This window comes from Hypanus sabinus, chromosome 12 (genome assembly GCF_030144855.1).
Source record: "Hypanus sabinus isolate sHypSab1 chromosome 12, sHypSab1.hap1, whole genome shotgun sequence".
Classification (NCBI taxonomy): domain Eukaryota; kingdom Metazoa; phylum Chordata; class Chondrichthyes; order Myliobatiformes; family Dasyatidae; genus Hypanus; species Hypanus sabinus.
The window spans coordinates 27,288,920-27,301,598 of record NC_082717.1 but is presented as its reverse complement, the minus strand read 5'-3'; the positions used below and the strand labels follow the sequence as shown (position 1 = coordinate 27,301,598).

The 12,679-nt window shown below is 40.5% G+C and overlaps 1 protein-coding gene across 1 annotated transcript in view; it reads right to left on the bottom strand.

Moving 5' to 3' along the window:
• The window catches only part of LOC132403323 (ALK tyrosine kinase receptor-like), an 891,331-nt gene that overhangs the window by 31,558 nt on the left and 847,094 nt on the right, over window positions 1–12,679 (bottom strand). Inside the window, exon 5 of the mRNA XM_059986774.1 lies at window positions 6,939–7,078. Within this exon, the coding sequence (XP_059842757.1) occupies window positions 6,939–7,078 (140 nt within the window). The remainder of the gene's footprint in view (window positions 1–6,938; window positions 7,079–12,679) is intronic.

Below are 12,679 nucleotides of genomic sequence, written 5' to 3'. Positions count from 1 at the left end.
ACTGATGCAACAGTGAAATGCAGTGTGTTCATCTTAAAAAAAAGGAATGCCCCTACTGATGAGGGAATCCTCATGCCACAACAGCTCAAAATGAGAAGGGAAAACAGGAATAGCACGAGTATCTCAAACCTTGTTGATAGAAGCACATGCAAAACTCAGATTAAAAGATTAGAGAGATTGCACAACATTCACTGCTACCCGCCCACCCACCGACTATATCAAACACTTACTGCTCTTTCTCCAGCAGTCTGTCAGTCCCGCATTAGCCTGAACAATTAGCTCAGAACCCAGAGGGGCACAAACCTGTCAATTTCAACCCCAAGAGTCTGCTTAGAGAGGGATATGCTGAAATTATTTTGGGGGGAAAAAAACTTGAGAGCGAAAAGGGGACTTGAAATGATTTTGGCTCGCAGGGTTAAAGAGGATCCAAAAAAATATTTATACATGAGAGATGACTTGATAGTAGATCTACATGGTAACAATAGTGTTACAAATGTGCCACATCTCTGAGGGGCTGAAGGGTACAAAGTAGCCCCCTCCTTTTTGAGAATCGCGAGATCGCTATTAATTCGGGTCTGGGACCCAGGAAATGAGAGAGAATCCTCAAGGTTTTGGAATGTGTCCTGGCCTCAGCAAGACAAAACCACGGATAAGGGTCATTGTCTCTTGGAGACAGAATTGTGTATTGAGTACTGTACTGTTCATTGAAGCCCTCAGGGGATGACCAGAGAGGGCTGGCTGAGGGATTGCATCATCCCAACCTGATTGACATCTGAGACCCCGTGAGTAAGGATAAAAGAGGGTCTGGGGAACAACCCCTTGAGACGCACCAGGAGGAACGCTAGAGATCCCGTGACAGCGTTTAATAGCGACAGCCGGTGGGGGGCTCGTGTGCGTCCTATTCCCTTGCCTGGGAATTGGCAGCCTCACCACGAAAGAACGGCTTTAGCTATAGGAGAGGCCACAAGTGAATGGCCACCCCAACGGAACTCTCGAAGGATCGAAATCATAAAAAGGAAAGCCGGCAAGTTTCTAAAAATCTCTCTCTCTCTCTTTCCAACAAAAGGCTGCAGCCTGAATGAACTGAGTGACTTTTATATTTCCATCGGACAATACATTTATCCCCTGGACAATGATAGAGCTTATTTCTTATTGATTATTATTATACCCGCACTTTTAGATTTAGTATTGATGACATATATTATCTGTATGCTTGCATTGATATTATTTGTGTATTTTTACAATTAAATACTGTTAAAAATAGTACCATCAGACTTCAACGGACCTCTCTATCTTTGCTGATAAGTGACCCAGTTACGGGTTCGTAACAATAGGCATACATCAAATGGATTGCCAGAGACTTTTTCCAGGGCAGAAATGGATAATATGAGAGAGCATTATTTAAGATGATTAGAAGAAACTATGTGAGAGGGGTATGTCAGAGGTAAGTTCTTTAGAGTTGCAGGTTCATGGAATGTCCTGTCGGGGTGGTGGTGGAGCCAGATACATGGAATGTCCTGTCGGGGTGGTGGAGCCAGATACATGGAATGTCCTGTCGGGGTGGTGGTGGAGCCAGATACATGGAATGTCCTGTCGGGGTGGTGGTGGAGCCAGATACATGGAATGTCCTGTCGGGGTGGTGGTGGAGCCAGATACATGCATCTCCCGGAAGCTCTTTGACAGACAGATAGCTCTTCATTCTTCAATCAGAATCTATGTGGGAGGGAAAAGACAGATCAACTCTAGAGCAGATTACAAGGTTGGCACAACAACTTGGTCCAATGAACCTGTACTATGCTGCATTATTCAATGGTAGAAGCAAGAGGATAGTTAGAGAGAGAGTAGGTTACCATGAGAATCAATGGGGAAATGGCTGTGTGGAGCAGAGGATATGAGGAGGTTTCTAAATGGATACTGTGCTGCCTTTATGACAGTTATTTAGTTTATAATATTTTCACCTAGTAATTCATTTGTTAGCATTCTAGTTAAAGTTAGGACTGTTTAAAGTTGTCTGTGAGATATCACAGCATGCGATGACTTCACATCCGGTTTTGCCGCGTCCTGTGGGAAAATACCGGTTTAGAAAAACGGAAAGGTGGGGGCTGACATGTGCTAGCGCAGCAGCAGCACGTTTTCTCTCTTTGCACCAGGAACATTGTGAAAGCAACGTTGTGAGTTGTGAGATAATTGATATGTTGAATTAAAATGTTAACGCCGATCCCATGAAAAGTAACGATGGTCGGTAATGTTTATGTTTTCGTTAGTTAAAGAGTTGCAGATAGTTTGCGTTGAAGTGTATTTAAAGCAGTCAATGGCGTAGGTAGATCCTGACTGTATGCTGCACTTTAATGTAATGTAGTTGTTGTAGTTTTACCTTGCAAGTATTTATGATGTAAATGTAATATCAAGAAGGAAACAAATGCTGTACAAATCTTGTATTGTTTTGTCAACAGTTTTCACCATACGTCAATGTGGAAGAGTGAACAGTAAATGGTTAATCTTACTGCGATCCTATCGTTATTGACAAAGGTTTAACTCGGCGTTCTGTTACACCCGAGCAAGAACACTACAGATACTTCTCATTATTATGAAGTGGAGGATGAAGATTGATATTTTGGGAAGGAAGAAATAGGAAGAAAAAAGGAAGAAAAGCCAGACACAAGTAATTCACCAAGGCCTGAATGGGATCTATTCCAGGAAGCTGAAAAACAAGGAGCCTCTCTAGTTCATGACATGTTTTTACCTTTGCCAGGGGAAGTAGAAGACTGTTCCCTTGTTCAAAAATGACAAAGGCAAACCTGGCAACTGCAGAGGGTGATCCTTACATCAACAGCAGGGAAATTATTGGAAAAATTCTATGGGAGAGGATTTATGTGGCATTAGAAAGAATGCAGAAGAGATTTCTGGGATGTTGCCTGAAATGGGGGGCTTTAATTACGAGGAGAGCTTGGTTACAAAGTGTTTGCTCTCACATGCGCAAAGAAGTTAAAGCCCTTATAAAGGTTTATAACATTATGAAGAGCATAGGATAGAGGCGCCTAAAGCATAGAGCATAGGTTTAAGGGGAGAAAGGAGAAATTTAGTGGAGAGTGCAACTTCTAATAGAAGGTGGTTATCATATGGAACAAATTGTCAGATGAGGTGGTAGAGGTAGATACAATTACAATGTTTAAAAGGCATTTGGGCAGGTAAATAGATAGGAAAGGAACAAAGGGACACAGGTCTAATGCATACCAGTGGGATTAGTATAGACAAGGATTGCTGCTGGCATTGACAAGCTTGCTCAAAGGGCTTGTTTCTGATCTTTACAGCTCCATGAGAAGATTAATTAACTGTCAAAAACTATTAATAGATGTTCTAATCTATTATTTTTTTTTAAACTTTATAATGGTTAAGTGCACTCCAGCTTGAACTAATAGGTATACTGAAAACAATAATAAAAATTCAGATTTATCAATTTATACAACATTGCTATTTAAGTAAGCTGCGGTTTTAATGAATCATTGATGAATGCTGCATTACCAATCAAGTGTACTGCAGCATCAATTTTTGTACGATTAATAAAACTGATCATTTCAGTGAAGCGTAATGCAATATTCACGAATCCCACTGGGTATTTTGCTTCAGAGATACAGCTTTAATTTGTAAAATCTTTTATATAGCAAAAATATTCCCACTGTATTTCCAAGAACATTGTTAAAAAATGTTGAGCCACACAAGAAAGAATTACAAGCGTCTTAACGTAGGAAGGAGATGGGGGAGGGGGATATAAAAAAGTCAGCAAAGTGCACTCCATTAGTGGAGCAATTCATTTCATGGATGAACTCTAAGTAGCAGTGCAAGTTGCAAAAAAATGGTTTACTAGAGAAGCACAATTCTGGGCTTTATCAATGGAGGCATAGTATAGAAAAGTGGGAAAATCATCCTGAACTTTAAGGAAATAGATGTTTGGGCATATTTGGAGAATTGTGCTCAATTCTGGTTGCCATATTGTTGGATGTGAAAGGTAGCGGGTATAGAAAAAAATAATGAGGATGGTTCTTCAGAAGACAGACTACCATTATAAGAATCAAATAGAGAGGCTGGGACTGGTTTTTTGGAGATGAGTAGGCTGAGGTCAGATTTGATAAAGTATCTAAAATTACGAGGGTCATAACAGTGTTGATAGAGGAAAGTTGTCCATTTAGTTGAAGGGTTGAGGACTGGAGGTGAAGGGAAAGCTAATTAACAGAGACATTGATGAAAGAGAAAGCAAGTGACATGTCTTGGGATCTGGTATGCAATGCTAACAGCTGTGGGGGAAATGGCTTCGACTGTGGCTTTCAGAAGAATTGGATAAACATATGGTGAAGAAAGGTTTGCAAGCCATAGAGAAAGGGAGTAGAAAAATTGTTGAGTAGGGAGTCAGCACAGATATGGTGGAATAAATGGCCTCTTTCTGTGCTGAAGCCTTTTTATGATCTTATGATTCTATGAAACACAGTAACAATGAATAGGTCATATTATGTAGGACATTGTTACTTTAGCGATGTTAAATAAATAGCCTTAATACAAGGATTTTCAGAGAAACAGCAGATTAGTTCAAATTCTTTTACTTTAATCAAAATAGGTCATTTCAGGTAATTGTAGTACAAACCGCTGGAGGAACCCTGTAGGTCAGGTAGCATCTGTGCAGGTAAAGGGATAGTTTGAATACCAAGAGCAGTGTTTATGATCCTTTGTGGTACAGTATCCGTACTGTGCGTATAAATCATACATTATTGTCATTACCATGCATTTTGAAAAGATGCATGTGATGGTAGGAAAGGGAAAACCATCACTATGGAAATTAAAATGGATGTAATTAAGTGATATGAAGAGGGAGAAATGTCATCAAAAATTGACTAGAGCATTGGGTTTCAGTCACTCTGGAGCAAGTACCATCATAAATGACAAGGCACCCATTCTGAGCACTATAAAATATTCAGCCTCAATATTGATAATTTGCTTATCAGCTTGATAATTAGCTTGATAATTATTCAAGAAAAAGCAAAGAGCCTGTTCAACGATTTGACAAAATGCATGGTAGTGAAAACAAAGAATTTGTTGCAAGTAGAGGGAGGTTTTGCAGATTTAAAGGGTTGATTTGCATGGCATGAAAGTGCAAGGGGAAGTAGCAATTGTTGACCATGCTGTAGCATTTCCCCAATGCACCTACCAACTTCATTAGGGATGGGCTTATTGTGCTGAATATGTTCAATATGGATGAGATTAGATACATTGGAAACGTATATCGAAAGGGGCCGCGTGGCAGCGTAGAGCAAAGCATTTTATGGCACCAGCAATCTGGGTTCAGTTCCCATCGCTTTCTATAAGGAGTTTATGCCTTCTCCCAGTGACCATATACTTGTCCCCATGTGCTCCAGTTTCCTCCCACAGTCCAAAGGCACACCAGTCAGTAGGTTATTTTGTAATTTTAAATTACCCAGTGGTTAGGCTAGGGTTAAATCGGAGATTGTGGGGGGTGCAGCTCAAAAAGGCGGGAGGGCCTGTTCTGCACTGCATCTCTATAAATAAAACGAACAAACATTGTAAGGGAGAAGACTGCTCTAGAACATAAAGTAATGAAAGAGAGAATGATCCCTTTGCTTAGTGGAAATGTTGTAGGGGATTGCAAACCTTGCTTGTTTATCCAATTGTGAACCTTCAAGCTCTTCAAAGAAGGCCGAAGTCCGGCAGAACAGCTTGATGATGTTAGCTCATTTTCAAGACTACTTTAAGAACTAATTTGTCCCTGAGGTGAAGAGATACAATGGATCCAAGAATTTAGCATTCAAAATATTATTTGTTCTTAAAAATACCCTAGGGATTCAGCAATTCTGGATGACATTTATCCAAATGTGTTTGGTGGCAATTAAACAACCTTAACAATGTCCAATGGATCAAGGTGCCATTTGCAACTTCAAAAGTGTTCTACTCCAGAAAACAATTTCACAACCTATTAAATTACCTGATGCAGCAGAAGGCATGTCTTCAAGGGAAATTTGGAAGTCAAACAATATCTATGATACAATGAAGAACATTGCAGATGCTTGTGCTCAGCTGAAGCAAACATGTATGAATAATGTGCGGAAGATAGATAATTTGTGCCAGCTTTGTGATTGCTATGTGATTTCTGTGTGTTTTCTGAGATGACAGAACAAGGAAGAAAATAGTTGCCCTTGGCAATCAACTTCAGCTTGAAATTAATGAGGATAATGTCACAAACCTGCTTGAATCTCATGTTGAATGAACAACTTATGGAAGTGGTAAAACAGATGTTCGAAGAGTAAACTCCAGAACTTGAAAAGAGATTCACAACAAAGCAATTGGCACCAGTTTCGATGAAATTTGAAGTTGAGCAAAGCTAGAAGAGCAAGACTAAATTTGCAAAGCAGGCTTATCATTGAGAGTATTCAATGCTACAAAGCAACTTTAGAAGAAAATAAAAAAGCAGTACAATCTTCACTTGATATGCTGTCCAAAATGCTTGAAAGGAAGCGAGAGCTATGTATTGTAAATACTAGAGATTCTGCAGATGCTGGAAGTTCAGAGTAAAACAATGGGAAGTATTTGCCTCCACTTCAGCAGCATTTCTAGTACCAATTCCATCCACCCAGTACTGCAGAGACACGCTTCTCATAGATAAATTTTGTGCATGCATGGACACATTTTCTGACTAATGGATATGCTTATCTTATGGACATCTGTAAAAATGGAATCCGCCTGTCACCCAAGGATGACCTGCAGTGGATACTGAAGACCCACCCCATACTCAAAGGATTACTAAAATTGATTATAAAAGGAAATAATCTGACATTGGAAAACAAAACCATATACAATTTTATTATTTAAAACTTCATATTCTGATGAAGCTGATTCTAAAGTAGCACTCACTTTGGAAAAAGCTCAGCATTTACCTTCATGGCAGTTTTTCAGGGTAACTGAGTCCAAAGCCGTTACCTCCCAGCTTCTTCGACTGTTTCCTTTATATTCCAAGGAGATCCTGAAACCATCTTCCAAGCGTCCCACTCTCCCCTGAAGCAGTGTCCAGCTGTTCCTGTCAGAAGGATGTTTGAAATAACAGAAAAATAGGGCGAGAGAAAAACAACAGTGAATCAAACCAGCAGAGACACAACATACTTTTAATTCTAGGCAGTGTTGCATTGTTTTATATCAAAGTGCCTTTCAACTCAGGCCAGTAATGACTCTCCAGAGTGACTGATGAAAGGAGCCAAATTCACACAGCGGCAGTACTATTTCTGTATTAGTGCAGGCAAAGGACTTTAAATCTACTTTTACATTCAATGCTGTTACAAATCAGAGCTGCAAGCTATCAGTTGGATGTTTGCTCTGCTATTCTGCCCAAAATCATCTACCACAATACTGAAGGGAGAAAAATGGGTTTAGTATTTTCTTTTGACATCTCAGCCATCTGACTATTTACCCCAATGACCGGTTGACTCTTCATCTCCTTTATGACAGGCTGTTGGTCCATTTTGGAATCAGTGAAAGGATAGCACTTTCTCCCTGTGGAAACACCTGAAGACCTTCTGATAGAGGAAAAAGCCTGACCTATGTGCAGCCTGAATTACTGTATATCATTTTAGAAAAGTTATATTATAGCAGATCTGTTACAGAGACCTAGAGCATTACAGCAGAGATAGAGGCCCTTCTTCCCACTCAGTCCATGAAGAATTATTATTCTGCCTAGACCCATCGACCTTCATCTGAATCAAAGCCCTCCATGTCCCTCCCAACAATAGATTAACCAAACTTCTTTTAGATGTTGAAATCAAACCTGCATTGAGCTGTTCCGCTTGCAGTTTGAATGTGTGGAACAACACTCTCAGAGTGAAGATATTCCCACTCAAGTTCCCCTCAAGTATTGCACTCATCACCTTGAACCCATGACCTTTAGACTTAGTCTCAACCAACCTCAGTGGAAAATGCCTGCTTGTGTTTTCCCCATTATTCTTCATAATTCATATGCAGTACCTCTTTCAAATCACCCCTCCAGCAAATAAAGGCCTATCCTATTCAACCTTTTCTCTAGTCCTGGCAACATCCTTGCAAATTTTCTCTGTACTCTTTCAAAATTATTGCCATCTTTACTGCAGGTAGGGAACCAGAAGTGCACACAATATTCTAAACTAAGCCTCACCAATGTCTTATACAATTTCAATATAACATCCCATTTTCTGCACACAGTATATTGATTTATGCAAACCAGTGTGTAAAGCTCTCTTTACGGCCCTCTCTTGTGATGCCACTTTCAAGGATTATGGATCTGTATTCTCAGATTTCTCTGTTTTACCATACTCTTCAGTGCCCGACTGCTCACTGTGTAGAACTTACCATTTGCCCTCACAGAGTACAACACCTCACCCTTGTCTGCATTAAATTCCATCTGCCATTTTTTCAGCCCATTCTTTTCTCTCACTGATTTAGATCCCAAAGGCCTTCATAAGCTTCCTCATCAACTTGGTATGAGCCATAAACTTGTTGAACCAGTTAACTACATTGTCATCTATATCAATAATCTGGATGGCAGACAACAAAAACATCTCGAGCTGCAGCTTGATAGTCCTTGGCTCATGCAGGATACTGAGGGGGTGACAGACTGGAGCTACAGGGAGGTAGTCACCCCTAAGTTGCAGGATGGAGGTACTGTCAGGAGAGGGAAAGGAAATGAGCAAGCACAGCAATTCTGCATGTGGCCATTCCCTTCAAGAATAAGTATACCAACTTGGATACTAATTGGGGGAGGGGAAAGGCAGAGCAACCAGGTCTCTGGCACTCAGTCTAGTGATGTGGCACAGGAGACAGGAGATCTTGCCTAAGAAATCTGTTGGAATTCTTTGGGAAATAACAAGCAAAACAGTCAAAGGAGAGCCAGTGGATGTTGTGTACTAGGATTTTCAAAAGGCCTTTGACAAGGTGCCACACATACAACTGCTTAACACGATGAGAGCTCATAGAATTATAGGAAAGATACTACCGTGGATAGAAGATTGACTGTCTTGCAGGAGGCAGAGATTTTGAATGAAGGGAGCCGATTCTGGTTGTTGCTAGTGACTAGTGGTGTTCCACAGGACCGGAATTGGGACCGCTTCTTTTCACATTGTACGTCAATGATTTGTCTAATGGAATTGATGGCTTTGTGGCCAAGTTTGTGGATGATATGATAGGTGGAGGGGGAGGTAGATCTGAGGAAGCATAGAGGCTGCAGAAGGACTTTGACTGATTAGGAGAATGGGCAAATAAGTGGCAGATGGAAAACAATGTTGGGGAGTCAAGAAGTACAAAAAGGCTGGATGAACTCAGCAGGTCGGGAAGCATCCGTTGAAAGCCTGTTAGGGAGTGTATGGCCATGCACTATGATAAAAGGAACAAAAGTAAATAATATTTTCTAAATAAGGGGGAAAAAAATCAAAAATCCTAGGTGCAAAGGGATTTAGGGGTCCTCATGCAAGATTCCCTAAAGTGTAATTCATAGTTTAAGTCATTGTTGAGGAAGGAAATGCTATGTTAGCATTCATTTTGAGAGGACTATAATGTAAAAACAAGGATGTAATGCTAATGTTTTACAAAGACACTGGCGAGGCCTCACTCGGAATATCGTGAACAGTTTTGGGCCCCTTATCCAAGAAAGGATGTGCTAAGATTGTACAGGGTTCAAAGGACATTCACGAAAATGATTCCGGGAATAAAAGACTTCTCATCTGAGGAGCATGTTATGGCTCTGGGCCTGTACTCACTGGAGTTTAGAAGAATGGTTGGGGGGGGGGGGGCAGGTGGATCTCACTGAAACCTACTGAATGTTGAAAAGTCTAAATAGAGTGGATGTGGAGAGGATGTTTCCTGTAGTGGGGGGAGTCCAAGACCAGAGGGCACAACCTCAGAATAGAGGAACATCTATTTAGAATGAAGATAAAAGGAATTTTGTTAGCCAGGGGTGATGAATCAGGAATTCCTGGCCATGAGTGGATGTGGAGGCCAAGTCATTGGATGCATTTAAAGTGACAGTTGATAGATTTTTGGTAAGTCAGGCTGTGAAAGGTTACAAGGAGAAGGCAGGAGAATGGGGTTGATAGGGAAATGGAGCAGCCACGGTCAAATGGCAGAGAAGACTCAATGGGACGAATGGCCTAATTCTGCTCTTATGTCTAACTGTCTTTGATTCCTGCAGTAGACCTTTGGGTACAGATCTCTAGTCAGAGAGATAACAGTCTACCAACACTCACTGGCTTCTTCCGTGAAGCTACTGTCAAATTCAATTTACTGTACTAACTTATCCTGATTGCCAAGCAACTGAACATTCTTTATCAACCTCCTAAAGACCTTGCTAAAGTCCATGTAGACAACACCCACGTTTTTCCTTCATCAACTTTACTCATAACTTAAAAAAATTCTAAAATTGGCCTACAATTTCTTGGATTATTCTTAGAGCCTTTTAAAACAATAGAACTATATTAGCTTTCCTCCAATCCTCCGGCAGAACACCCATGACCAGGGACATTTTAAATACCTCTGCTAGGGCTCCTGCAATATCTGCATGAGCTTATCACAAGGTCCAAAGGAACAGCTTGTTAAACCTTGGGGATTTATCCACACTAATCTGCCTTAAGACAGCAAGCACTTCCTCCTCAGTAATCTGTATACAATCCATGACCTCACTACTATTTTACCACAGTTCTATAGACCCTGTGTGAATTTCTCCCAAGTAAATATAGATGCAAAAACTTCATTTAAGATCTCCCCCTTCTCTTTTGGCTCCATGAATAGATGAACACACTGATCTTCAAGCAGATCAATTACCACTTGCTCTTAGTAGATGCAAAAACTTCATTTAAGATCTCCCCCTTCTCTTTTGGCTCCATGAATAGATGAACACAGATCAATTACCACTTGCTCTTAGTATTGGGCATCTGTAAATGCTATTGGGATTCTCCTTTACTTTGTCTGCTAGAAGAACTTCATGCCTTCTTTTAGCCGTCCAAAGTATAAGGGTTCCTGTTCTTCTGTGATTATTTTTAAATGACTTGGTTGAGGAAGTGGGAGAGTCAGTTAGTAGGTTTGCAGATGGCACGAAGGTTGGTGGTATTGTGGAGAGTGTAGAAGGTTGCCCTTGGTTACAATGGGATAATGATAGGATGTAGAACTGGGCTAATGGAGTTCAATCCAGAAAATTGTGAAGTGATACATTGAGAGGTCAAACTTAATTGCAATGTATGAAGTTAATGGTAGGATTCTTAGCAGTGTGGAGGAACAGAGAGATCACGCAGTCCAAGTCCATAGATCCTTCAAGGTAGCCATGGAAGTTGATAGAGTGGTTAAGAAGGCTTAAGGAGTGTTGGCCTTTATTAGTCAGGGGATCGAGACCAAGAACTGTAAGGTAATGTTGCAGCTCCATAAGCTTCTAGTTAGACCACACTTGGAGCACTGTGTACAGTTATGATTGCCTCATTAAAGAGAAGAATGTGGACGATTTACCAAGATGTTGTTTGGATTAGAGAAAGCTTGTTATGAAGAAAGATTGAGTGAGCTAGTTTTTTTTCCCTTTAGATGAAGGAGGATGAGAGGAGACTCGATGGAGGTATATATATGATAAGAGACATTGAAAGCCTGACAGAGCCTCCCCCCCCCCCCCCAGGGTAGAAATAGTTAATACAACAGAGCCCATTTTAAGGTGATTGGAAGAAAATGTGAAAAGATAGGCTTTCTTTAAAATTATTAATACAGTGATGGGTCCATGGAATGTGTGTCAGGGCTGGTGATGAAGGCAGATAATTTAGGCACATTTAAGATACTCTTGATTAGGTGCATAGGTGAAAGAAAGAAAGAAAAAAAATGTAGGAGGGAAACATCAGATTGGCCGTGGAGTAGGTTGAAGTGTTGGCACAACTTCATGACCTAAAGAGCTTGCACTGCGCTGTACTATTCTATGTTTTTTAAGTCTTTGAGCACACTTGCCCAATTTAATACCAGCTTTCCCTACTTGTGCACATTTTGGTTCATGGCTGCGTTGAGCTCTTTCATACACTACTCGACTTGTATTCCCGAATTCAAAAAATTAAGTTGGTGGGGGGGGGGGGCGGGGGAGGAGAGGGAGGTGTCACATACATTTGAAACAAACAGACAGGTATCCATCCCAGCACAACAAAACAGTCAGTAACACCTGGAGGAAATCCTGTCCATGCGTGTAAGTGCTTCAAACTATTCATTGTGCTGTATATTCTCTTTGGAATGGTAGGGATGGGAGCAGGCTAGCAGTGCCAGTTGCATGAATATGCTGGCTGAATGGGAATTTAAATTCATTACTGTACAGCACACTAGTATTCCATGCATAAATCTTTAAATGAATTGCCAAACTACTTGTCATCTCTTTACCTTTTCAAATAATGTTTTATTCTGCAATAGGCTAAACAGTGATAATGTAAACTACAGCAAGAATAAATCAAATGAATGACTGTTCTCATCATCACCACATGAAGTGCCAGATCTTCAAAGAAGTTGTTGCTGCCAATCAGCTTTCAATTACACCGCTCTTATGTATAAATGTAAATAAAGTAGAATGTCTTTTCATACTTATTTTGCATTTAAGAAATTATATTACAAGTTCTGGATTTTTTCCCCAGTTGGTTAGAAGTTCAAGATA